The following is a 26,790-nucleotide window of genomic DNA, read 5'->3' as shown; positions in this document are numbered from 1 at the left end:
GTTTGTTCGCAGGATCAGAGTTTTAATTTTTTGCCACATTGACATGAGGATATTCACTTGCAACCTCTTTATTACTCCAGGAGTTCTTTGTTTAAAAGAAAGTAAAAAATATGTACTAAAGATAATTATTTAACATAAGATACATGTCTGGTTTTTGAACTATTATGCAGAGGGACACACAACCTCTAACAAAAATGCTTTTGACATGTTTTTACCAACCAATACACATGTCCTGACTTGTGGGGAGAATCTGTATGATACTTGAGTTCCACTTAAATGCTATTACTTTCTAAAGTTTTGTCTAAAATTGTTCATGATATGATGCCCTATATGGTTGGGAGAAACAAAGGATTTCTCTTTCAAAGTAAGTGACAAGGACAAGTTTGTATTTACTAAAGAATTCATGTCACCGCATAAAGAAACTAGAAAACCCATATTAACAAATAACTGTTTTGCCTTTTGCTTTTTTCTCTTCTATTTATTTTGCTGCAACTGATGCTCCAACATCTATTAAACTAAATAAGTTGAATTCTCTCTTACTTCATTTAACTGAATTTGTCTAGGTTTTTCAGTGCATCACTAGTGTCTGAGTACCTCTGTTTGTGATGGCTCAGTTATAAAGATTGTAAACCATATTCGGTAGAGTAGATGATCTGTAGGAAGGATGGTTTAGTGACAAGGGCACTGAACTGGGATTCAAAGGACTTGGTTGGTTTCACTTCAGTTTGGTATTGTGTAAGTAAGGGCAGAATTTGGCTTCATGGTTCCTGTTTGACATCAAACACATTGCATACAGACATGTTTGAATTCAGTGCAATAATTAAAATGAAAAAAGCAAGTTTTACCAGAAATAAATAAGGAAAAACATGAAATAATGCAATTAAAATATAGCATAGAATAATTCCTAGTTTTATTTTAAAGTTTTTATAGTTTAATAAAAGCTTGTTCTAAGAGTAAATTCAGAGGATGGATTTGAAAGAGGTAGGCAAGTAACATGAGTTCTAGCATCAGTAACCTTGTTGTTATTGACATTCCTATATTGTGCACTTTTAGGTCACAATAATCTATCTTGGCTCCTTCATTCTCTTTTAGTCTATGAAGTGCACCTCCTTGCAACAGCATTCATTAGTGGTGGTAAGCCATGGCAATAGGTTTCCTTTGAGTGTCAAGATTTTCCCTAGTTGTACAACCAGCAAGATTGATCCCTTTTCTCCTTTTTTATTGTCTAAATTGTTGCTGGACAGCTTATTGATCCAGAAAACCAGTGTTATACAGTGGTCTGAATGACCGGGCCGGCTCCAGGCACCAGCCGAGCAAGCTGGTGCTTGGGGTGGCAGATTGAATGAGGCGGCATTCCGCCCAGTCCTAGGGCGACATGGCCGCTTTTTTTGTTGTTGTTGTTCTGCTCCGGCCGCCCTGTAGGGGGCGGCGGTGCAGAGGATGGGAGCGCCCTGCAGCAAGCCCGGCAGGGCAGTCCTTGTCCTTCCCTCCCCGCCGACCTGAGTGGAGCCCTCCCTGCAGGCAGCAGGCGGCGTGGTGGGAGGGGCTGCATGGCAGCGCCCCGCTGTAGCCCTGACCGCCCCCCTTCTCTCTCTCTCCCACCCGCTCCCACCCCCTCCCTCTCCCCCCTGCTAGCTGGTGCCCCTGCACCCGTACTCCAGCGCACAGATCACTGTTTTGTTTTGTTTTTTGCTTTGCTGTTCTGGCCGCCCCGTTTTTTTTTTTTTTTGCTTGGGGTGGCCAAAAAGCCAGAGCCGGCCCTGCTGAATGATCATGCTTGACACACCTCATGTAACTGTAGAGGGCACTAATTCTGTAAGTTAGCATATGTTTCAGAATGAGTGGCACTGGCAAGGCACTCAGGACCAGTTCTGCAACCTTTATCTGTGTTGAGTAGAACCATATTCTAGACTACTTACAGAGTGAGGTACTAGTCAGCATAAGTAACAGTAGCAGAATCAGGCCCTTAGTGATGATTTCAGCTGAACAAAGTGCTACACAAAAACAAAACACCCCCCGCCCCGCATGTAAAACCCTCACCATTGACCATACCTTCTTACCAGCACTCATAACACACATGTATGCATATTTTCTCCGGGTTCTGTTTATCAAATATATATAAATAGGAAAAAGCAGTGAACTTTGTTTTGTAAAACATGCAGTCCATTAATACTGAAATCCTCTGACTCTAACAGTATGTCTAGTGTAAGCCTAGGCTTCTGTTTGAACTCAGACTCAACCCCCCTTCCATGTACACATAAATCATGCTAACACAGGGCTCAGACCCAGGGTCCCAGGACCCCACGGGGCTGGAGGGTCCAAGCCTGAGTCAAGCCAGGACCTATTGTTCAAACCGTATTGCTTTGCAGTGTAGACATGGCCGCACTGGACTCGTGCTCTGGGAGTCTGCCAAAAGTATCCCACAATCCCCTGGGCTGATTTTCTTTGTCTTCTGGACAGTAAAGTTTGGTGGACAGTCAAGTTTTCCCACAGAGCCCCACAAGTAAAGGGCAAGAATTGGCCAAATTTTGGGAGGGTGCTAGGAAATCTGGGATGTGGGTGGTTGGACTCGGGGCTAGACAATGCATTGTAGACTCTGGAGCCCCAGATTGGGACCCAAGGTTCAACAATTCCTAGCCTGGGGTTAAAAATGAGTGTAGATGCTCAAGCCCTATGTTAACAAACCCAGTGTCTCCTCAGTCTGGATTAACATTGCAGTTTAGACATAACCTAATAGTGAAGTCAGACCTCTGATGAACAAATTAATGATAATTGTTAAGTGTTCCTATTCAAACTGTTTCTGTTTACATTTAAGTTAAAATGTGTTTGTTTTGACATTTTCCAGCTGATATTGATGACATGAAGATATGCTATGTTTTAAGAGAAGGTGAAAATGCCACAAGTGACCTTTTCCATTTTACTGTTGAAGATGGTGGTAAGTATTCAACTTCTAAAACAGCTTTCTGTGGGTTGAACTACCTTGTGCAGATGTTTAGGTTAATTACAGGAAGCTTGTGTAAGTTGTTACTTCACCAGCTTCTGTGCTTTTCAGTACTGTGGACTATTATTATTGTGGCTACAAAAAGTTGTTTTGAAGGAATGGTAACTATATTCAATGTGAAAATACTTATACTACTATGATAAAAGGATGAAATCCTCAAATCCCACATAAAGCTCAAGTTATGGGGCTTTATGCAGTTTTCCTGCGTATCCCCAACCCAGACTCATAGTTGCAGCATAATATCTCTGCAATTACTGCACTGTCTTGTGAGCGGCAGTAATGGCTGCTGTACCTTAGAAGCCCCATGTTGCGGTTCCTGACCACGAGGCCCAATACCTCTCTGCGCACTCCCCATCAGTACCCAGCCCAAGCCGGGGAAGCTAATGATTCAACCAGCGAACCAAATTTGGTGATGAATCCTGGTCACATGCCACCTGAAGCATGTTGCGCATATGCTAAGAAGAATATTAGGAGCCATCGTGGACCTAATCCTTTCAGCACACAGGTCGTGTGGAGTCCCCGTTCTGCGTATCCTTTCTGTCAAATCCATTGGGGTTTGGTCACATGCAAGGCCTTACTCAGGGTGATTAGTAACAGATGAATTTCAATAATTGAGACTTTGGAGGCAGGGGGAAAATGTTTCTATTTGAAATATATCTAACAGTTGCTCTTCAGCAAAAATGATTTACCAGAACAAAACAAATATTGATAAAGATTTTAGAAACAATATGTGTGAACATGGCTAACTTTTTATCAGAGAGTTACATTTTAAGAAACGACCAGAGATCTTTCTAGGTGTAGATGTCCCTCTGGCTTGGTAGGTGATTGCTAAGTTAGGATGCTTTAGTATATTTTTCAATAAATTAAATTGCTTTATGTCTAAGCAAGTTTTAATTAGTTTAATTTAACACTAAAATCTCTTTTCAAGAACAAAGCTATTTTGAGCTGGATTGTGATCAGCCCTTGTGTGTCCCCCCCTCCCACACACACTCAAAGACAAGAAGCACCATCCATCTAACAACCAATTGCAATAGCAGTCTCTGTGAGCAGAAACTGCTCAGCTCACCCTCTCCCTAGTTAGCAAATTGCCCCAAAGGAGGTTGGCAATAGCCCTGAGCCCATCCTCGCTGGCCTGTGGAGTGGGGCAATGCACTGGGAGTGGGGCGCTCTACGCCATCCTTCTGAATGGCACAGAGTGTACCCCCTCCTGTGTGCCAGGGATCTGTCTAAGAGATGATGTCTCCTGAGGCACAAATCAGGCTCTTGGAATTAGAGGCCGCTTTTCAAAATGTGATTGCTAATCTGTACTGGCCCATTGACACCAAGCTGAATTAATTATTTGTGGCATCCAGGCTTATTTTCCCAAAATATCTTAATTAAACCAGTACCTAGATCAGGGAAATGAAAGGGTAAGTACACATATGTGTATGAAACACTGTGTGAAATATTTTGCATGCAATGCCATAGTATTGTTATGGCAAGAGTCACCAAATGTCGTTACACGGAATCTCCCAAGTTCTTTTTCTTAATGTGTGAGCTCCAGTGTTAGGAAGACTAGCAATATGGTGGTATTAGTTTTGTTACAGAAGGCTCTGAGTAGAGGGAGCTATGTGAGCAGCTGGAGAGAGAGTTTTTTTTTCCTCTTACTTAATTGGCCTCTCAGAGTTGGTAAGACAACTCCCACCTGTTCATGCTCTCTGTATGTGTGTATATATATCTCCTCAATATTTATTCCACTCTATATGCATCCGAAGAAGTGGGCTGTAGTCCACGAACGCTTATGCTCTAATAAATTTGTTAGTCTCTAAGGTGCCACAAGTGCTCCTTTTCTTTGCCTTGGCCTGTGATTAGAGTCAGTTCTTGAAACAAATTTGCTCCCTAGGACATGGGCAAGGCTTCCTGATGGCCAGATCGGCCTCTGTAGTGTTTGGCCACTTCTGTTGGTGTATATGTGTAGCTAAAACAAGGTACACATAGCATACACCCAGACTCCATGTCACTGATTTTTCTTTTACTGGGAAGCTAGCTTGCCAAAGTCCTGGACATCTGCTGCCACTTGGCAGAGGGGCAACAGTATTTATTGTGTCCAATTGTAACCTGTAATAGTATGAGATTTTTTTCATAATAAGAAAAGGAATCATTCTACTTCAAAGCTGATTGTTGATTTTCTAACCCTTTGGGTATTTTCAACAGAGCTCTACCAGATACATTATCATATTGCACATACCTTACCTAGGTGGTAAGGTAACACTAACATTAATGTTGTAGTCTTTATTTAAACCATGGAAAACATTGAGTTGTATTGTATTTCAACATATTTTGTGAGAAATGGTTGGCTAAAGAACTTGGAAGGGATGAAATTTGGGACTGAGACACTAATAGTTTTCTTTGTTTGGAATAATAACTAAATTATACTAGCAGGCTCTTCAGGATCTATAATTTCATGTGAGAAAAAAGCAGAAACTTGCCTTTCTAAATTTCACTCTTCCTCAAAAAGACATCAAAGCCTCTGTTGCGCAGGTCACGTAGGTTTTTTGGCCGAATGTCAGTGATGCAGAGACATTTGTTTCTATGTTCTTGATGCAAAGCCAGCTATTTCTGAGAGAATAAACACAACATTAAGGAGTGAAAGATTCAGTACAGAATACCCAAACCCACAATAGAATTATATATGACATGCTTCAATTTTCTCCTGTCTTGATTTGTCTCCTGAATTAGCATTGCTTTTTGAAATCTTGCAGTAGTAAACAAGGTTGTGATATCTACTGTACATTACCTAAAGGTGTAAAATAAGTAATTCACTCTTTCTGTGGGAACCCTTAACTCTGGTTGAGTTGAACTACAGTGAAATCAGTCAGAATATGACGTGATCAAAGAATGAATGTTTGTTGAAATTACTCCATAAATATTATTTTAGGTAAGTCAAAAGCTGTATTGAACAAACACTTTCAAAAGTGATATTCTACTAAAGGTGGAGCAGAGTTGTGCTTACTATGTTTGGGAATTCTTTGGAGCAGTCTTTTAAGACAGCAAGTTGCTTTATAAGGATGGTTTCTTGGACAAATTTCACTATTCTTAGAACAGGAAATAACTACTATCTCAGATATTATGTGGTAACTGTATTGAGATTTTAATGGTGGTAACTTCACGTTTTCCGATGTACTGTTCTGTCCTGTATTGGGATCTGCTGGTACATACCCCTATGCCTGTGTGAAGTCCCATTGACATTAATATGGGTCCACATTGGTGCTGGGGAGCCATGCTTGCTGAGCCTGGTGCAGAAACTGGGCTTTGATTATGTATGGGTGGCACAAGAGCCACACTTACTTTTTTCTTTTAATCATGCACACTGTAGTGTTAGGTTGAAAAAAGAAAAAAAAAAGTTGGAAAAATCCTCCTTTTCATATGAGCAAACCTTTAAATGTAGTGAATTTTGAATCTTAACTGCCTGGAATCCTTTGTCATGTTAATATTAACAACAAAGGAACCAATATTACCAGAAAGCAGGAAAGAACACAGGAGGCAGAAGTGGCAATGTTAGGAAGAAATGGAAATCCAGGGTGATGGCTGAACTCCTGGACTTTACCCATGTTGTTGTGAGTACATGTTTATGGGATGTACAGTCACAAGCTCTTCAGAGCCTCCTGTAGTACATAAGTATATTTATTGGCTTGAGGATGGAGATTCAACCTTAACTCAAAATGTCTGAGCCTTTAATTGGTTTAAGACAGACTCTTTGTGTAGTTTATACATAGTATAATAGATTTATGATAGGCTTTAATAAGTATGGCAACTTTACAGTGTTAAAGAAGTCAAGTCAGCTTGATACATGGTGCCTTCTGTATATGTGTAGAGTTAGCATTTCAACTGTGCAAAATGGCACTAATCCATTTGGAATGAAAGTTAATGCACAAATTTGTTTCAGTGCATTGAAACCCTGTTCCCCTCGCAGAAAATTCCACACCATATCCCCTTATCCACTATGTGAAGCATTCTTGCTTCATAGATGAGAAATGACTGAAGTAAATACATGGCTGAAATCTAAGGACCCTATTCTACCTTCATTTTATGCCCAGTGTGATTCAGATTTATTTTATGTAATCTTAATGAGAATGTGGAACTAAATGTCTGTCTTGTTCAATCTATGAAAAATTGTCATTTTCCTCTTGGAGTTTGGTGCATGTCTCAAGAAACATGAAACTAGTTCAGATGGGTTACACTGACTTTATGGGCAGATTCTGCTGCTAGTGCAGAGCAAAATATACTCCAACATCTGGAACCATAATGTCAAAGTATTGCACAGACCTTAACTAATTCATCCTCAAATACCTCTGTAAGATGAGGAAAAATCACTTAACAGATGAGGAAGAACATTGATAGAAAAGTTGTCGTATGCCCAGAGTCGCACAGCCAAGAATGCTAGAGCTAATACTGGAGTACAGGCGTTGTTTGATCCCAATCCTGTACTCATTCCCTCAGACAGTGCTGGCAGTAGAAAATCAAAAGCTTCTTTTTTATCAGTGCCACCAGGAAGTGCATAGCTTCATTTTTTTGCACATAAAATTATCCTTTCTATTTTGATATGACAGATACCTTTGAAACATTTAAGGCCAGATCTTAACCTGGTATAAATTAACGTAACACCATTCACTTCAGTGGAAGTGCCTTGACTTACACTTGCTCTGAATCTGGCCCCAGTACATGTTACATCTGGGGACCCTGTTGCTGAGTCTTTCATCTCTTGTCTGGCCCTTTTAATGTCAGTGGTTTTCGGTTTGTTTCCTCCTCTTCTTTCTCTGCAAGCCATCTGGTGCTCAGAGCACTTAAGAACAGAACTGAGTTCCTGGTTGGAGGGATTCAGGTGGTACGTCTCAACTAGACCTGGTCGTGAATTTTTCGATGAAATGTGTTTTATCAGAAAATGCTGACTTGACAAAGCTGAAACTTTTTGTGGGAAAGGGGCTGGTTCTGAGGAATTTCCTGTTTAAAAATAATTGGGGGGGGGGGTTTGAAAATGCCAAAACAGAGTTTTTCAACAATTTCAAGAAAGTTCAATTTTTCAATTAAAAATAACTTTATTTCAAAATGTAAGCTAATTTATAGTAAAAATGTAAAAAGATGATGTTGAAATTAAACAGAATGCTTCAAAATTATCAAAACAGAACATTTTGATTGACCCAATAAACATTTTTTTATTTTTTTATTTTTGGATCTCAAAATGTTTTCAAGATTGACTTGTCCTGATTTGAAATGGGAACACTTTTCAAAATCTCAATGTCTCATGGGATGGGTAAACTGTTTCCTGCTTACTCCTAGTCTCAACAGTAATCCTCACCCCTAGACTGCAGTTTGGAGTCTGTCAGAACTGCTTCTTAAGGAGTCCCATCCTTCCTGAGCAGCGATATGGTGCCTTGAGGGTGGAATGATTTTGAATGAGGAAACAAAGATTCATATGGTTGTAACAGGAATGCTGAGGATCCCCAGTGAAGGAGAGAAACAAGAATCTGTGATTAGGGCTCTTTTGAGCAATCTTTCTGTCTTTAAGCCAAAGCCTGGGAAAGCCCAGGCTCGCTGAAAATGGCGATTTACATCATTAGATAAATATCACTTGAACGCTTCATTTCAGATCCCTAAATACCTTAACACTGCAGCACACTTTCCTGATTTACCACTTGGTTAAATCCTCACAGAATCAAGGAACCTTTCAAAGATAGTTTTAAATGCTTAATTTACAGACTTAACTTCTGGGTAAACTTGATAGGCAGTTTCCATATATGTTTATACAAGAAATGATGTTAATAAAAGAAACCCATGTCTACTACTTAAAGCAATCTTCCGTTATTATACCTTATAAAGTATCGCTATTTTGTCTGGGTCATATTCCTTGTTTATATAAACATTGCATAAAACATTTTTGGAATTTCAATCCCTCCTCCCTCCCCAGTTTGTTCATTTCAGAGAGAGAGAGAGAGAGAGTAAGCGATCAGTGTGGTGTTCCTGGATGTAATTATAGTGTTAAAACAGGTGTCAGTGCTATTTCTTTGAAGCCACGACACTGATGTGGCTTCCAGTATGTAGTATAATAATTTAGGAACAGAAGTTTTGGAGTTGTATCAAAATATCTGGCAGTTCTTAAAAAATCAATGTACTAAAATAACGTTAAGAATTATTTGGAGTAGCCTTGCACGAACTCTCTTGTGGGATTTGGGAATGTCAGTTATGAAAGGAAAGTTCAATTACATTTATCTTTGACACTAAAAACTGGGGCATCCTGGGTTATGCTAGTGGTACCTTTCATCACGTGGGCTGTGTCTAGACTGGAATAAAACACCTGCAGCACCGACTCTCAGGGCACCGGACTGTTGACTCGGGCTCACGGGGCTTGGGCTCCGGGGCTAAAAATTGCAGTGTAGGCATTTAGGCTGAGCCCTACCCCAAATGTCTATATGACAATTTTTAGCCCCACAACCTGTGCCCCATGGGCCCAAGTCAATTGAACAGGTCAGCTGCGGCTATGCTGTGGGCCTTTTATTGCAGGGTAGATGTTCTCTTGGTGACGACTGAATAGGATTCTGATCTATTGCCAGTCTTGTTGCAGCTGTTTTGGTGTCCAGACAATTTTCCACATACCACACTTCTCACTGTAAGCTTTACCAGAAGATTTAAATAGTAGCTTGACACTACAGTATAAAAAAATCTTTTTTGTAACTGAATCATTGGGGGTTTTTTTTGGTCATTACTTTAGGGGGCTGGACAGTCAAAGCTAAATGAAGAGCTATGTAGAAAAACATAAAGAATAAGAGAGGTTCCATGCCCTTTGTCAGCAGGTGATTACAATGAGAAATGTAGAGGGCTCAATCCAGCTCCCATTAGTGGAAAGACTCCCATTGATTTCAGTAGGAGTTGGATTGGTTCTGTTATGTTTAGCTCTTTTAGAGCCACGTTTTGCTTGCCTTGCTCACCTGAGTAGGCCCACTGATTTCATCGGGAGGACTCTGGTGAGTGAAGTAAGCAAGATTTGACTCAGATAATGCTCTGTATGCTCAAGTTCTGTGCAAACATGAACTACTTAACAGGGCTGGCCTTAGGTGTTTTGCTGCCAGTATGAAAAATGTGTTTGCTGTCCTCTGAGTAGCTGAGTTAAAAAACAAACAAACCCAATGACAACAACAAACAGCGGGGCAAAAGAATAAATAAATAAATAACGTGGCAGGCAGGGGGGGAGGCAATTGGAACAGCAGAACCAAAAAGGGGAGGGGGAAGGGGGAAAGGCCAAGTGATGAGGCAACTCCATGAAAGCAGGCTGTCCTGAGTGCATGCTCCTTAGTTACCTAATGTAAAAAAATAAGCACTGACTTGTTTGTTATTATGCATAAAAAGGCATGGATAACAGTAAAAATAATAAAAGCAATAGTCAGTAAAGTGAGGTCCAAGTACAAGTGTTAAGAGATTAAGGAGAAACATTAGATTTAAAGTGAAAAACGGAGGACTCTAGGAGATCAAATGGATTGCTGGTGACATGAGAATTTACAGAAAGACACTAATGCTTAAAAGGAGTTATAATAAAGCTGTGCAATAATACTAGGGCTTGGATACAAACATGTTTGACTGAGGCAGCCTAAATAGGTGCTAGAGAAACATGACAAGCTCCATCCTTTCCTTGGTCACTGAATAATAGCTCAGGCAATTTGGTTGCACAGTATACTACACTGAAGGGTACACAATGGAACTATGACTATTATTCTTATTTATAGATTTATTCATCATTTAATAACACCGGATCCCTGAATTCCGCCCATAATAATTTGCCAAATTCTGCATCTACAGAAGATGTTAACCCAGAAAGTTTAGTCTTATATTGGGTGCATCTGGCCTTTCTGAAAAGTTGTATACAACTCCTCGCTTAATGTTGTAGTTATGTTCCTAAAAAATGCGACTTTAAGCGAAACCATGTTAAGCGAATCCAATCCCCCCATAAGAATGAATGTAAATAGGGGGGGTGTTAGGTTCCAGGGAATTTTTTTTCACCAGACAAAAGACTATATATATATCCACACACACAGTGTAAGTTTTAAACAAGCAATTTAATAATGGTACACAGCGATGAAGATTGTGAAGCTTGGTTGAGGTGGTGAAGTCAGGGTGGGATATTTCCCAGGGAATGCCTTACTGCTAAATGATGAGGCTCTGCTGAGCCCTCAAGGGTTAACACATTGTTGTTAATGTAGCCTCACACTCTACAAGGCAGCATGAATAGAGGGAGGGGAGACAGCATGACAGACAGAGACACACACCTGTGAGAGAGAGAGTGAGAGATGCCCCTTTAAGTACGCTGACCCCACTCTAAGTACATTGCCTTTTTAGATCAGGAAGTTGAGACAGCCGCTGTGGCCAGCAAGCTCCCTCCGTCCCGAGCCCTGTCGTGTCCCCTGCTCTATGGAGGTGGGGTAAGCGGGTGGCAGGAGCAGGGGGGAGGGGGACACCCTGATATTAGCCCCCCTCTTCTTTCCCCCCCCCCCAACAAGCAGGAGGTTCCCGGGAGCAGCTCCGAGGCAGAGGGCAGGAGCAGCACATGGCAGTGTGGGGAGGGACAGCTGAACTGCCAGCAATTGATACCCTTCTGGGCGGCTGCCGCACGGGGAACTTAGGGGAGCGGGGAGCTGATAGAGGGCCTGCCAGTCCACCCTGGTTCAAGCCCCCACCAGCTAGCTGCAACGGGCTGCTCTTTCTGCAAGCAGTGGACAAAGCAGGCAGCTGCCAAACGGCGTTATAAGGGAACATTGCGCGACTTTAAACGAGCATGTTCCCTAATTGATCAGCAACGTAACAATGGAACAATGTTAACTAGAATGACTTTAAGTGAGGAGTTACTGTATATGCAATCTGATTTTATATAGGTTAACTTCAGAGCTATGTTAGAATTGTTTTCTGACAAACAAAGCTAGTGATTCTTGATCTACTGGAGAACATTAAAACATGAGATATCTTAATTTAAATAATATAAGTATCTATTGGCATTAAACAATTACAGCACCTGCTTCTTAAATGAAACATATTTATCTTTTGCCATCATAATAATCCTTCTTTCTGGCAGTTTAACAGCGTATTAGCAAAGACCATATGATGGGTTTTATTGCTTCTTTATATTCAAATTCTTATTTGTGTTGCATCATGTGACTTACTGACTCCATGAATTGACTCCTCCCTGGTCAGCTTCCCAACTCAGCTCTGTGGAAGGCACTTTGGCAGGAGTTTTGAATATGATGTAGCGGAGCCTGAAGCTTACAGCCTTTTAGCGAGAGGATGGATTAGCGCTGCTGTTTGGAAAGACACCAGCTATCGGCCTGAGGAAAAGGAACCGGATTCTGTAGGTGGTCTTGCTCCTAGGCTTTCAGATGGCAAACACTCACTGTGATGTGAAGGAGGAGTGATGATGTCCATGCTAAAAGTCAGCCTTTGTTGCATGTAGGGCTTAAAATACAGGGCTTCTGTAGAAGAAAAAGACATTACTCATAAAGGCACAAGACCTCTTGCTTCTGTGGTCCTGGATATTTGTGCCCAGTTGGCTTTCTGAACCTGCTGTATCCCTGCCTCTGTGGGAAGTTAAGACACAAGGATGGCAGTCATGAAGAATCGGGGAGACTTCATAATAGAAAGGCATAATGTCTGCAAAGATATTAAATGACAGACAGCCACACAAAAAATGAGAGATTTATTATTGAAAGTTACCTTAGTGCTCCTGATTGAGGCTAAACTTACAGGTATAGAAATTTTAAAGAAAGAAAAGTTTTAGAATATCAATATATAAAGAGCTGAAGCTTAGAATAGGAAGAGCAGAGCCTGCTTCAGATTTTGTGTAGATTCTGTGCTGTGTCCATCTTCCACTTGGCGCTCCATAGGTTCACAGAGTTTAAGGTTAGAAGGAACCATAGGATCATCTAGTCTGATCTCTTGTACATTAAATTTCACCCAGAAACCCCTTCACTGAACCAAATAACTTGTGTTTGTGTAAATCATATCTTCCAGAAAGACATCCAGTTTTGATTTGAAGCCATTAACAGATGGAGAATCTCTACTACCCTTGGTAGTTTGTTCCAGTTGTTAATTACCCTCACTGTTAATAATCTGTGCCTTATTTCCAAAAGAACTGTCTTCCTTCAGCTTCCAGCTATTAGTGCTTATTATGCCTTTCTCTGATAGATTAAAGAGCCCTCTAGTACCCAGTATTTTCTCTCAGGGAAGATACTCATACACTGTAATCAAGTAACAACTTAATCTCTTTTTGATAAGCTAAACACATTGAGTTTGTTACATCTCTCATGGGGAGGCATATTATCCAGCCCTCAAATAATTTTTGTGGTTCTTCTCTGCACCCTCTTCAGATTATCAGCATCCTTTTTAAAATGTGGACACCAGAACTGGATGCAGTATTCTAATATTGCTCTCACCGACTTTGTATTCAGCGGTAAAATCACTTCCCTGCTCCCCTGTCTATACATTCTAGGATCATGTTAGCCTTTTGTGCCACAACATTGCACAGGGTGGTCATGTTCAGTTGCATGTCCACTGTGACCCCTAAATCTTCTTCACAATCAGTGCTTTCCAGGATGCAGTCCCCCATTCTCTAGGCATGACCTGCATTCCTTGTTTCTAGATATTAAACTTCGTATTTGGCTATATTAAAACACATTTTGTTTGAGAGGGCCCAGCTTACCAAGCAAATGTGATCACCCTGTGTTACTGCCTTGTCCATCAGGAATAGCATCCCTAATACCATAACGGCAAACCTGCTGTCTGAACTGTGTCACTTTGTCCTCACCCACAACTATTTCAGATTTGGGGACAATGTATACCTACAAGTCAGCGGGACTGCTGTGGGTACCTGCATGGCCCCTCAGTATGCCAACGTTTTTATGCGTGACTTAGAATAACGCTTTCTCAGCTCTCGTCCCCTTACGCCCCTACTCTACTTGCGCTACACTGATGACATCTTCATCATCTGGACCCATGGGAAGGAGGACCTTGAGGAATTCCACCAAGATTTCAACAATTTCCACCCCACCATCAATCTCAGCCTGGACCAGTCCACACAAGAGGTCAACTTCCTAGACACTACAGTGCTAATAAGCAATGGTCACATAAACACTACCCTATACCGGAAATCTACTGACTGCTATATTTACCTACATGCCTCCAGCTTTCATCCAGACCACATCACACGATCCATTGTCTACAGCCAAGCTCTAAGATACAACCACATTTGCTCCGATCCTTCAGGCAGAGACAAACACCTACAGGATCTCTATCAAGCGTTCTTAAAACTACAATACCCACCTGGTGAAGTGAAGAAACATATTGACAGAGCCAGAAGGGTACCCAGAAGTCACCTACTACAGGACAGGCCCAACAAAGAAAGTAACAGAATGACACTAGCTGTCACCTACAGCCCCTAACTAAAACGTCTCCAGTGCATCATCAAGGATCTACAACCTATCCTGAAGGATGATCCCTCACTTTCACAGACCTGGGGAGACAGGCCAGTCCTCGCTTACAGACAGTCCCCCAACCTGAAGCAAATACCAGCAATTACACACCACACAACAAAAACACAACCCAGGAACCAAACCCTGCAACAAACCCCGGTGCCAACTCTGTCCACAATCTATTCAAGGGACACCATCATAGGACCTAACCACATCATCCACACCATCAGGTGCTCATTCACCTGCACATCTACCAATATGATATATGCTATCATGTGCCAGCAGTGCCCCTCTGCCATGTACATTGGGCAAACTGGACAGTCTCTACGCAAAAGAATAAATGGACACAGACCTGACATCAGGAATCATAACTTTCAAAAGCCAGTAGGAGAACACTTCAGTCTCTCTGGTCACTCGATAACAGACCTAAAAGTGGCAATTCTTCAACCAAAAAACTTCAAAAACATACTCCAATGTCAAACTGTAGAACTGGAATTAATTTGCAAACTGGATACCATCAGATTAGGCCTGAATAAAGACGGGGAGTGGTTGGGTCATTACAAAACATAAACCTAATTTCCCCAATACTAATTTCTCCCTACTGTTACTCACACCTTCTTGTCAACTGTCTGTAATGGCCCACTCTCATTACCACTTCAAAAGTTATTTTCCTGTCTTGGTATCCTGCTGTTAATTGATTTATCTCGTTAGACTGACCTCACACTTGGTAACGCAATCTCCATCCTTTCATGTATTTATATCTGCTCCTGTATTTTCCATTCCATGCATCTGATGAAGTGGGTTCTAGCCCACAGAAGCTTATGCCCAAATAAATGTGTTAGTCCCTAAGGTGCCACAAGGACCCTTCATTGTTTTTGCCTTGTCCTCGTTATTTACCATTCCACCAATCCTTGTTTCATCCACAAATTTCTTCAGCAGTGATTTTTATGTTTACTTCTAATCATTGTTGAAAATGTAGTATGGCATCGGGCCTAGGATCAATCCTTACGGAAGCCCACTAGAAGCACCCCCATTTGATGTTTATTTCCCATTGACTACTACTTTTTGAGATATGTCAGCCAGTTCTTAATCCATTAATTGTGTGCTTTATTGATACTGTGTAATACTAATTTTTTAATCAGCATGTCATATTGTACTAAGTCAAACACCTTACAAAAGTCTAGGTATATTAAATCTCTATAGTTACCTTTATCAACCAAACTTCTAATCTCATCAAAGAATAAAAGCAGGTTTGTCTGATAAGATCTGTTTTCCATAAAACCATGTTGACTGTTATTAATTATATTACTGTCCTTTTATTCTTTCTTTATTAATTGACTCCCATATCAGCTTTTCTATTGTTTTGCCCAGAATTGATGTCAGACTAAGCAGCGTATTGTTACCCAGATCATTCCACTTGCCCTTTTTGAATATTGGCACAACTTTAGGACTCTTCCAGTGTTCTGGCATTGCCCTGGTATTCCAGGATTTATTAAAATGAATATCTGCAGGCCAGAGATTCCCTCAGCCAGCTCTTTAAGGAATCTTGGGTATACGTTATTCGGGACTGCTGATTTAAAAACATTTACCCCAGCAGATGGTGTTTAACATCCTCTATGGTTACTAATGGCCTGGAAAGTACTTCATCCTCATTACCTGCTACAAGCATATCATATCGCTTCTTTCCAAATACAGAACAGAAATATTTACTGAGCCCATCTGTCTTTTCTGCATTAATATTAACAACATTACCATCTTCATCTAGTGTTGGGTCTATACCATTGTCAGAATCTCTTTAGTACCTAATATATATTTTAAAAAATCATTTTCATTACCCTAATCCCTGCCAACTGGATTTTTCCCTGCTGTCTTTAAGCTTCTCTTATCATTCCAGGAGGTCTGTCAGGGAGCTGGTTATAGCTCTCAGATTCTCATAGATTTATAGACTTTAAGGTCAGAAGGGACCAATATGATCGTCTAGTCTGACCTCCTGCACAATGCAGGCTGTAGAATCTCACCCACCTACTCCCACAACAAACCCCTAACCTATGTCTGAGCAATTGAAGTCCTCAAATCATGGTTAAAGACTTCAAGGTGCAGAGAATCCTCCAGCAAGTGACCCGTGCTCCACGCTGCAGAGGAAAACGAAAAATCTCCAGGGCCTTTGCCAATCTGCCCTGGAGGAAAATTCCTTCCCGACCCCAAATATGGTGATCAGCTAAACCCTCAGTATGTGGGAAAGACTTACCAGCCAGACACCCAGGAAAGAATTCTTTGTAGTAACTCAGATCTCATCCCATCTAACATCCCAGCACAGGCCATTGGACATATTTATCGCTAATAGTCAAAGATCAGTTAATTGCCAAAATTAGGCTATCCCATCATACCATCCCCTCCATAAACTTATCAAGCTTAGTCTTGAAGCCAGATACGTCTTTTGCCCCCACTGCTCCCCTTGGAAGGCTGTTCCAGAACTTCACTCTGATGGTTAGAAATCTTCGTCTAATTTCAAGTCTAAACTTCCTGATGGCCAGTTTATATCAATTTGTTCTTGTGTCCACATTGGTACTGAGCTTAAATAATTCTTCTCCCTCCCTGGTATTCACCCCTCTGATATAGTTATAGAGAGCAATCATATCTCCCCTCAGCCTTCTTTTGGTTAGGCTAAACAAGCCGAGCTCTTTGAGTATCCTTTCAAAAAACAGGTTTTCCATTCCTCGGATCATCCTAGTAGCCCTTCTCTGTACCTGTTCCAGTTTGAATTCATCCTTCTTAAACATGGGAGACCAAAACTGCACACAGTATTCCAGATGAGGTCTCACCAGTGCCTTGTATAATGGTACTAACACCTCCTTATCTCTACTGGAAATACCTCTCCTGATGCATCCCAAGACCGCATTAGCTTTTTTCAATGCCATGTCACATTGGCGGCTCATAGTCATCCTGTGATCAACCAATATTCCGAGGTCCTTCTCCTCCTCTGTTACTTCTAACTGAGGAGTCCCCCGCTTATAACAAAAATTCTTGTTATTAATCCTTAAATGCATGACCTTGCACTTTTCACTATTCAATTTCATCCTATTACTATTACTCCAGTTTACAAGGTCATCCAGATCTTCCTGTATGATATCCTGGTCCTTCTCTGTATTGGCAATACCTCCCAGCTTTGTGTCATCCACAAACTTTATTAGCACACTCCCACTTTTTGTGCCAAGGTCAGTAATAAAAAGATTGGTCCCAAAACTGATCCCTGAGGAACTCCACTAGTAACCTCCCTCCAGCCTGACAGTTCACCTTTCAGTATGACCCGGTGTAGTCTCCCCTTTAACTAGTTCCTTATCCACCTTTCAATTTTCATATTGATCCCCATCTTTTCAAATTTAACTAATAATTCCCCATGTGGAACTGTATCAAGTGCCTTACTGAAATCAAGGTACATTAGATCCACTGCATTTCCTTTATCTAAAAAATCTGTTACCTTCTCAAAGAAGGAGATCAGGTTGGTTTGGCATGATCTACCTTTTGTAAAACCAGGTTGTATTTTGTCCCAATTACTATTGACCTCAATGTCCTTAACTACTTTCTCCTTCAAAATTTTTTCCAAGACCTTGCATACTACAGTTGTCAAACTGACAGGCCTGTAGTTACCTGGATCCCTCCCCCCCCCCCCTTCTTAAAAATAGGAGCTATGTTTCCAATTCTCCAGTCATATGGTACAACCCCTGAGTTTACAGATTCATTAAAAATTCTTGCTAATGGGCTTGCAATTTCACATGCCAGTTCCTTTAATATTTTTGGATGAAGATTTTCTGGGCCCCCCGATTTAGTCCCATTCTTTGCTGACTCTGGCCGCAGGTGCAGGTCAGTGCAGCCTGGAAATTGCTCTGAAATGAGCTAGCTGGCCATGCTCCCTAAGCAGCTGTATACCAACTAACAGTTTCTGGGGAGCTTTGCATTCTAGCCACTCCACCTGTACATCCTTCCACACCCTACACATGCCTCTCCGTTGCCCTGACTCCCCCCTGTGCCACGGGATGCATTGAAGAAAGTATAGAAGCCAGCTTCTGAGGTTTACATTTGCTGGAGACTTCCCCATGCCAAGTGTATCCACAGCTAAGTGCTTAGGGTCAGATTTTGCTTTCTTTATATTACTTGAGTGGAGCAGAGATTATTCACCCAAAGTTTTCATGTGAGTGTTCCTATCTAATATCAAACAGGCAAAGAATTCCCTTATCCCCCACAACATACGATGTATCATCAGGATTGCTTTTAAACTGAATGTTTTAAGTTTGTATGGAGACATCCATTAATGTTTTTGTCTCTGTCTATTCATTACTTGGCCTCTCTATTGAGACTGCCAACGTGGGGGCAAATTGTGATACTATTTGGGATGTGGAAACTGGTTTATTGGGAAAAGGAATGATGTTAGCAACTTTTGTTCACCTGGGCTAAATTTTAACCAGTGATCTATGGATGAAAGGCAGTGTTATTGTTTTATTGATCTATATCTTTAATCTTTTGGGAGCTGACCCCTCTGGTCTGATCCAGCAAAACTGGACCGGTTTGGGAGGACAAGTAACTGTGTTCTCCTGAGTGGAGATGCTATCCTGAATCAGAGCCCTTAAGCTGTGGTATTACTCATTCATGTGCTTGAAGTTCAGCACGTGCTTAAGTGCCTTTGCTGGATCCTGAAAGATGCTGAGCATTCTAGCCCAATCAACACTTTCATATACTTCTGAAGAAAGGAAGAGATTGGTTTTATTTAATACACACGCACTATATTCGGATGAAATTCAAGTTCTCACAGTAGTAGTAGGACATATCCTTTATAGCTGGTAACTAAGAATTTAAAAAGAGGAAGGTGAGAGGAGTGAAGTTGGGAATAATAAAAGCAAAGTGAAAAATCATCAATACAGTAAATGAAGTAGTTTTTTGTTTGGATTTGGCCTAGATGGGAATTTCTTAAACTGGTATATTGTGGTTTGGTTGCCTACATGGGAGTCTGTTCAGTTAATCTTTCTTTTACAGAATGCTCAACAGCTAATTAGTTTTTGGTTTTAGTAATAGAAGGAATTTTGTTAAGAACAAGGCTCTTAGAAAGCTCTGTGAAAAGAGATTTTTCTATTTTCTTCTTTCTGAAGCAGGCTTTCAGCTTGTTTTTTATGGTAGAATCATTAGTAAAACATTAATTCTTTAGACTCAATAGAACATTTCCCTGTATGTTTGCCAGGATTCAAATTCCAGTTACTTGTAACTTAAGTATTAGCACACTGCTTCTGTCACTTTACTGTTTCACACACATTTTCTTTGGGATTGAAGGAATGCTGTTATCACACACCTTGCTGCCTCGGTAAAGCTTTGTAGTTAGGGTGGGGCACATTGATTAAAGCAGTAAGAATGCCTGTGGTGCAAATTTAGAGCCTGTTCTAATGTCCAGTGAAGTCAATGGGAGCTTTTCCAAGGAGTTTAGTATGCTTTGGATGAGGCCCTTTGGGTGGGAGTCACAAAGATATTTAGGCTCCTAACTCCTCCTGAAATCAGTGAGAGTTAGGCACCTAAATACCTTTATGAATCCACCCTTTGTGCCTAGAAGTTAAGGACCATTGAAGTCAATGTGAAGTTTGCCAGGATTTCAGTGGGATCAAGATCAGATTCTATTAGAGAAATGGACTTCAGTAAAATACATTATGTACAGTTGTAAAAATTTGGGCAAAAAACCATCTTTTAGTCTCACAAGCGTTCAATCCTTCACAGCCATTGCTTTCTCTAAAACTCTAGCTCCCCTCCTCCAGTGTTTACAGGGATGGTTGGCTGTCTCCCCATGTAGTACTTTCAAGAGGCATATATTTTTTCTCTGTGGTTCACTCTCCCAAAGTCAGGGACGAAGCATTGCTGCATCTAACTGCTGGACTAGTTGATTCCTTTTCCCCCCTCGCTAAATTCACTGTCTCAGTTCCTCTTCCTGCTTTGTAGTTAGACATACAGTATGGAGAAGGAACCACCAGCATCAACAGCATTGAGTGGGGTGGGGCAGGAGAAAAATCATCTGTTAGCTACTTACCCCAACAGCTGCAACACTGACCGCACCCCCCAGCAGCAGGTGAGAGGGAAAGATTTAAAAAAATGCCAGCAACTTTTCACTGTTGTCCCAGAGATTTGGGGTTTGAGTCAGGACAAACTTCTAAAACTGAGGATGGTTTTGGTCAAATTGGGACTGTTGGCAGATTTCTGGTCTTCTTCACTCTCCGATTATGGCCAAAGGGAAAACAATGGCAGACTTCGGTCTTGTTTCCAGATAAGAACTGGCAGTATGGTTCTGCAAGCGAGCAAGGGATTGGAAAGGAGGGACTGTTATTAATGTCAAGTTTCTAGTTGCACCCATGATAAGCGAGGCCCTTTTAGAAATTCATGAAGAGACAATCCTTGCTCTAATTTGCTCATAGCATTAGAACAGATAGTCACATAGGGGAAGGAGAACAACAACTAGGGATTTTTTTTTTTATTACAGATCAGCTAGGTTGTCCATAGCAGGGGTAGGCAACCTATGGCACACGTGCTGAAGGCGGCATGCAAGCTGATTTTCAGTGGCACTCACACTGCCCGGGTCCTGGGGCCTCTGCATTTTAATTTAATTTAAATGAAGTTTCTTAAACATTTTTAAAAACCTTATTTACTTTACATACAACAATAGTTTAGTTATATATTATAGACTTATAGAAAGAGACCTTCTAAAATGTTAAATTGTATTACTGGCATGCGAAACTTTAAATTAGAGTGAATAAATGAAGACTCGGCACACCACTTCTGAAAGGTTGCCGACCCCTGGTCCATAGCATGACACTACTGGAATCTTTAAAATGGACTTAAATATGGACAGGGTAGGGGACTTGCAGATGAGCTCTGGGAGTTTTTACCATTCATAGACGGCTATGTGAAGGAAGATATGGAATCAATTGTATTGCGTTCTAATCCCAGTTCTGCCAATCACTTGCAGAGCGTCATTGGGCAAGTCACTTGACCTTTCTGTGGCTCAATTTCTCCCTTTGCAAAATTAAATTTATCTAGTATCTCACATAGGTGGTGTTGCCTGTATAACTCTTTGAAGACTAACATTTCCATGTACAGTGTATTTATCTTTAAATATATTGCAGCAGATGCTTAGCTGGTTTAAACTGTCATAATTCCATTGTCCTCAATGGAGCTATGAAAATTTGCACCACTGATAATATGCCTCATTGTCTTTAAAGTGTAATCCTTTTATTAAAGAGTGAGAAGTAACAAACTACAATGGTTAAGATACATTTCTTTTTTTCAAGTAATTTTAATGAGACCCTCTCCTCCATTGTTATCCAGCAAAATGTGATTTTTATTTATTTCAACAATAAACTGTCCCATAACTCCGCCTTTTATAACCACCAGAAAGGAGAGCAATGATGGAAAAAAGCATAGCCACTTGGTAATCAAAATGTCCAGTTAACTTTTTATTTATTTAGCCTCAACATTATTTCACTTTCTCCCTCTCGAACATGTCATCCATCGTATGTGTACCTGTTGCCATTGAGTACATATAGCACCAGCTCACATTTTGTATCCTTGTATCCTTATTCTTTGTGACAATTTCTTTCTCATGTCTCCGTAATGATCGCTTCTCATCAGAATTCGTAGGGTTTTGTATTAATACATTAAAAGGCAAAATGATTTATTCCAATTTTTATTTTAATGAATTGAACCAAATGGAATGATTATAGATATGCGGCATGTATGCATTTTGGACAAATAGCCCAGTAAAATACATGTCCATAACATTCCAAGTTTATTGCCAAATCCATAGGCCAGGGTGGGTCACCGTAAATCATATTTTTCCAAGATGCATTAATGATCTGCAAATATTTGCCACAGATTTAGAATGGTTGAGGAGGAGGGGGAAGAAAGATATTTCAGGGGGTCTGGTTTTGCTCCTTATTGAGCCCCCACACTAAGTCCTCTAGAACAGCCCACACATCAGCTGCTAAATGCATTTTACTAATCCCACTTTTCAGGCAGCCAAGAGAATTAAGTTTCTGTGGAATGGCTCTTTGCTACTTTCAGAGTACTTACATATTGAAAGAGCAGAAGAGGGCCCCAAAGGAATTTATAACTTAGATTTACATGTCAGGTTAGTTAAATTGTTTATGGTAAAGCTCTAGTAACTGCAAAGTGAATTCAATAATGAGTGAATGCAGTTTTACATCATTCGTTTGCAAGTTGCTTCTACTATTGTTTAAAGGGATATTAGTAACGTAAAAACACTGGGCCATCAATTTTTAAGCAGAAGTCGCTCCTGATAGGAACTCTGCCTAAAATATGTGGCCCAATATGTTCTATAAAATATTCCTTTTCTTGCTTCAGTTGCACCAGAGAATTTTCAAACTGAAATCATTTTGAAGATCAATTTTTCACCTTTTATACTGTCTACATTTTGCATTTCTCTCACGTTTCACAGTTTAACAAGAACGGTCAGCTTTCACTTTGTTCATAGTCTTTACTACTCTTTGGTGTTTATGCACTACCAAAGTGTTGTCTTGTGTTGGTTTATATCACTGCCTGGGAATATTTACAGTATTTTTATTGGAATTATGATTTGTTTTATTTGGTGATCCTATTTATGTGTAAGGTCTTTGAGGCAGGACTGGATCTATCTATAAGGACTTGATCCTGTAAACATTTATTCATTCAGCTCCTTTATGCATATGCTTGATGATACGGCATTTTACTTACATGATTACATGTAGGCTTGGACGGATTAGATTTTTATTGGTAAATATCAGTAAATATCAATTTCATCACGCACATACAAACCATTGAAAAAATATTTCTATAGATAATAATCAAAATGTGCAGATAGGCTGCATAAGAAAAATGCTGCTTGAGAACTTATTACGGTTTGATTTAAGGATATTGACTGTATATTTTGACATGTGAAGTTGACCATTTGTGTTTTAAAGGTTATAAAGCTTAAAATTTTTGAATCACAACATCTACTCTCACTAAACAATTACTGTCTGACCCCTCCATAAATTCCTGCAACTGTGAAAATTTAAATTTATAAAAATCGAAAAAAGATGCTTAAAAATAAACCTTGATATTGTCCGTCAAAATTATAAAAAAAATAAAAATTGAGTTTTGCCAAGCTTAATTACATGCTGTTTTTCTATAGAATATTGACTTCATTCAATGCCCAGGATAGATCCACAGGAGGGCACAAATAAAATTGAATGGGCAACAATAAATTTGGCATTTCATAACTTTTAAATGCTTGATTTTGCAACCTAAATAACATTCTTTTAACACACTTCAGGTACACTAACATGGCTGTGTTCATTTTGACTTAAGGGAGACTTTTTAGCACTCTTTCCCATGGTATTGCCTCTACTTAGTTTTGTTTTTTGTTTGATGTATGTCCAGAGTAAGTTTGGTTTTGTGGAAAATAGGTCTTGTCAAACAAACCTGATTTCATTCTTTGAGGAGATTACAAGTTTGGTTGAAAAAGGTAGTAATTTACTGTGTAGATGTAATATATGTAGACTTTTGTAAAGTGTTTGACTTAGAACTGATTTAAAAAACTAGCACTATACAACAGCAAAGCACATGTTAAATGGATTAAGAATGCCTAAATGACAGACTTCAAATGAAGCTGATGAAGGGAATCACCACTGAATGTGGAGTTATTCCAAGTGAAGTTCCTCAGAGAAAGGTTCTAGGCCTGACGGTATTCAATATTTTCATCAACAATTGGTAAATGTAATATGACTGCTGATAAAATTTGCAGATATCACGTTGGCAGAATGGTAAATGATGATGATGAGGACAGGGCAATCATACAGAGAGGTTGGGATTGCTTGGTAAGCTGGCCCATTCAAACAAAATGCATTTTAATACAGCCAAATGTAAGATTGAATAGCTGGGAGGAAAGAAATCAGGCCATACCTACAGAATGAGGGGGTGGGTGTAGCCTGGAAAGAAGTGGCTCTGCAAAGGATTTAGGGGTCATAGTGGACAAGCAATGGAACATGAGCTCCCAGTGCAATGCCATATATAAACAGGGGAGAGTGACAGGTTTCAGAGTAACAGCCGTGTTAGTCTGTATCCGCAAAAAGAAGAACAGGAGTACTTGTGGCACCTTAGAGACTAACAAATTTATAAATTTGTTAGTCTCTAAGGTGCCACAAGTACTCCTGTTCTTCTTTTTAGGGGAGAGTGAGTAGGAGCAGCTCTGTATGTGGCATTGGGGAGATTGATACTAAAATGATCTGCATCCAGTTCATGTTTTAAAAGGAGGTTGAAAAATTAGAAAGAGTGCAGAGAAGAACCACAAAATGATTTGGGGGCTGGAGAAAATCTCCTAATGTGAGTGATCTAAAGAGCTCAGTTTGTTCAATTTAAGAAGATTGAGAGGTGACTTGATTACAGTGTATTAGAATCTTCACAGGACAAATACTAGATACATGAGGGCTCTTTAATTTAATGGAGAAAAGCATAACAAAAAAATAAAGCTGGCAGTTAAAACTAGACATTCAAATGAGAAATAATGTGCATGTTTTAGCAGTGAGGATGAAAGTCAGACTAAATGATCTAAAGGTCCCTTCTGGTCATAAAATCTATTAACCGTCTCATCAGTGAGGCAAGGTTCTGTAGAAACCTTTGCCTGATAGGCCTGATCCTACTTTCAGTTGAAGTCAATGGCAAAATTCTCAATGGTTTCAGTGAGGAAGGACAGGGTCCAAAGTACACAACTTGTGCAAGCCAAAGCACTCTTGTACAATCTGAAAAAATAGTGCTGATACTACAGGTTTTTTTTTTCTTTTAACAAACCCAGAAAATTCTTTCACAAAAGTACAATAGAACCTCAGAGTTACGAACTGACCAATCAACCACACACCTCATTTGGAACTGGAAGTACACAATCTGGCCACATCAGAGACGACGATAACAAAAAAAAAAAGAGGCAAATACAGTACTGTGTTAAACGTAAACTACTAAAAAAGGGGGGGGCGAGCAGCATTTTTCTTCTGCATGGTAAAGTTTCAAAGCTGTATTAAGTCAGTGTTCAGTTGTAAGCTTTTGAAAGGACAACCATAATGTTTTGTTCAGAGTTACAAACATTTCAGAGTTACGAACAACCTCCATTTCCCAGGTGTTTGTAACTCTGAGGTTCTACTGTGTAACGAGAATCTTAGGGTCACGTGGCTAAGAATTCAAAAATAGGAAATACCAGCGTTAAGGTTGAATATTGTTGTTGTTATTTAGGCATATTGTGAAATACGTGGGGACTCTTCTCATAGATCAGGACCACATTGTGGTAGGCACTGTATGTGTAACGTTAACTCTGGCTCTTTATGACTTTTAATAGAGTCTCTAGTTAAATGATGGAATGTTATTTCTAAAATATGATACACTAATGTTTTTTCCCATACAAGCTCATGAGGTGGAACTTGTAATCTGAACATTTTTAACTTTTTTCGATTGAGTTATTTATTTATAAAAGTGTGCAATATTTTCAGAAAATAAAATCTACCTTTTCCTGCTAAATTTCAAGGGCAAACGTTAACAAACAAGTAAGAAAGTTGTCTAAAAGATGCCAAATTTATTGCATAAACACATTTTATCTCTGATGTATAACAGATCTAACCTGTATACCTTTCTTTTCTAAATAATTTTATATTTTGAAACACAGGTGCAGTGTTCTTAAGACTTTCATGGGCCAAATTCTGCTATGCTCAGTTACAGCAGGGTAAATCTAGAATAAAGGGAAGTCATCCAGATTTACGGTGGTAGAAAGGAGAGCAGGATTTAGTTGCATGTCTTTAAACCTTTTATATTTCTCCTACACAAGTGACTTTCCTGTTCTGTACCTATTAGCCAATGTGGCAGCTTCTGTACCCTGTCCCACGAGTATGCTTCAAACCCTTCTTCTGGACAGAACACCTCAAATGACAAGGCTGTAATAATTTTATCCACATTCACTGCTAGCCATGGTATCACTTAACACCAAATGCAATGCTATAGACAGTTTCCTGCTATGACCAGACACCAAGACTACCAACTCATCTCATGTGGCCCACCAGTTGGGTGAGGGCAATAAGTTTCATTGTAGTTTATTGTTTAATTGAGCTGGATTTGAACCTGTGACCTAAAGGCAAAAGGCTTTGTAGCCCACTAATAATCCCCTGAGCTACCAGGGTCCTTGACTTTGTGTGGCTAGTACATTTTCAAACAGGTCATCTTTCTTTTCTGCTCTACTCCTGCTCTTTTTTGTATTCAACTGAG

At 40.1% G+C, this 26,790-nt stretch overlaps 1 protein-coding gene across 4 annotated transcripts in view; it reads left to right on the top strand.

The window, feature by feature from the left end:
• The window catches only part of FREM2 (FRAS1 related extracellular matrix 2), a 198,539-nt gene that overhangs the window by 10,607 nt on the left and 161,142 nt on the right, over nucleotides 1–26,790 (top strand). For all 4 annotated transcript variants that reach the window (XR_004644122.1, XM_034758572.1, XM_034758573.1 and 1 more), the window contains exon 2: nucleotides 2,846–2,935. Coding sequence is in view for 3 of the 4 variants with exons in the window: in XM_034758572.1 (XP_034614463.1) it covers nucleotides 2,846–2,935 (90 nt within the window). In the remaining variant the exon portion in view is untranslated. The remainder of the gene's footprint in view (nucleotides 1–2,845; nucleotides 2,936–26,790) is intronic.

The sequence above is a fragment of the Trachemys scripta genome, chromosome 1 (assembly GCF_013100865.1).
Source record: "Trachemys scripta elegans isolate TJP31775 chromosome 1, CAS_Tse_1.0, whole genome shotgun sequence".
NCBI lineage: Eukaryota > Metazoa > Chordata > Testudines > Emydidae > Trachemys > Trachemys scripta.
This window is presented reverse-complemented; position numbering and strand designations above follow the sequence as displayed.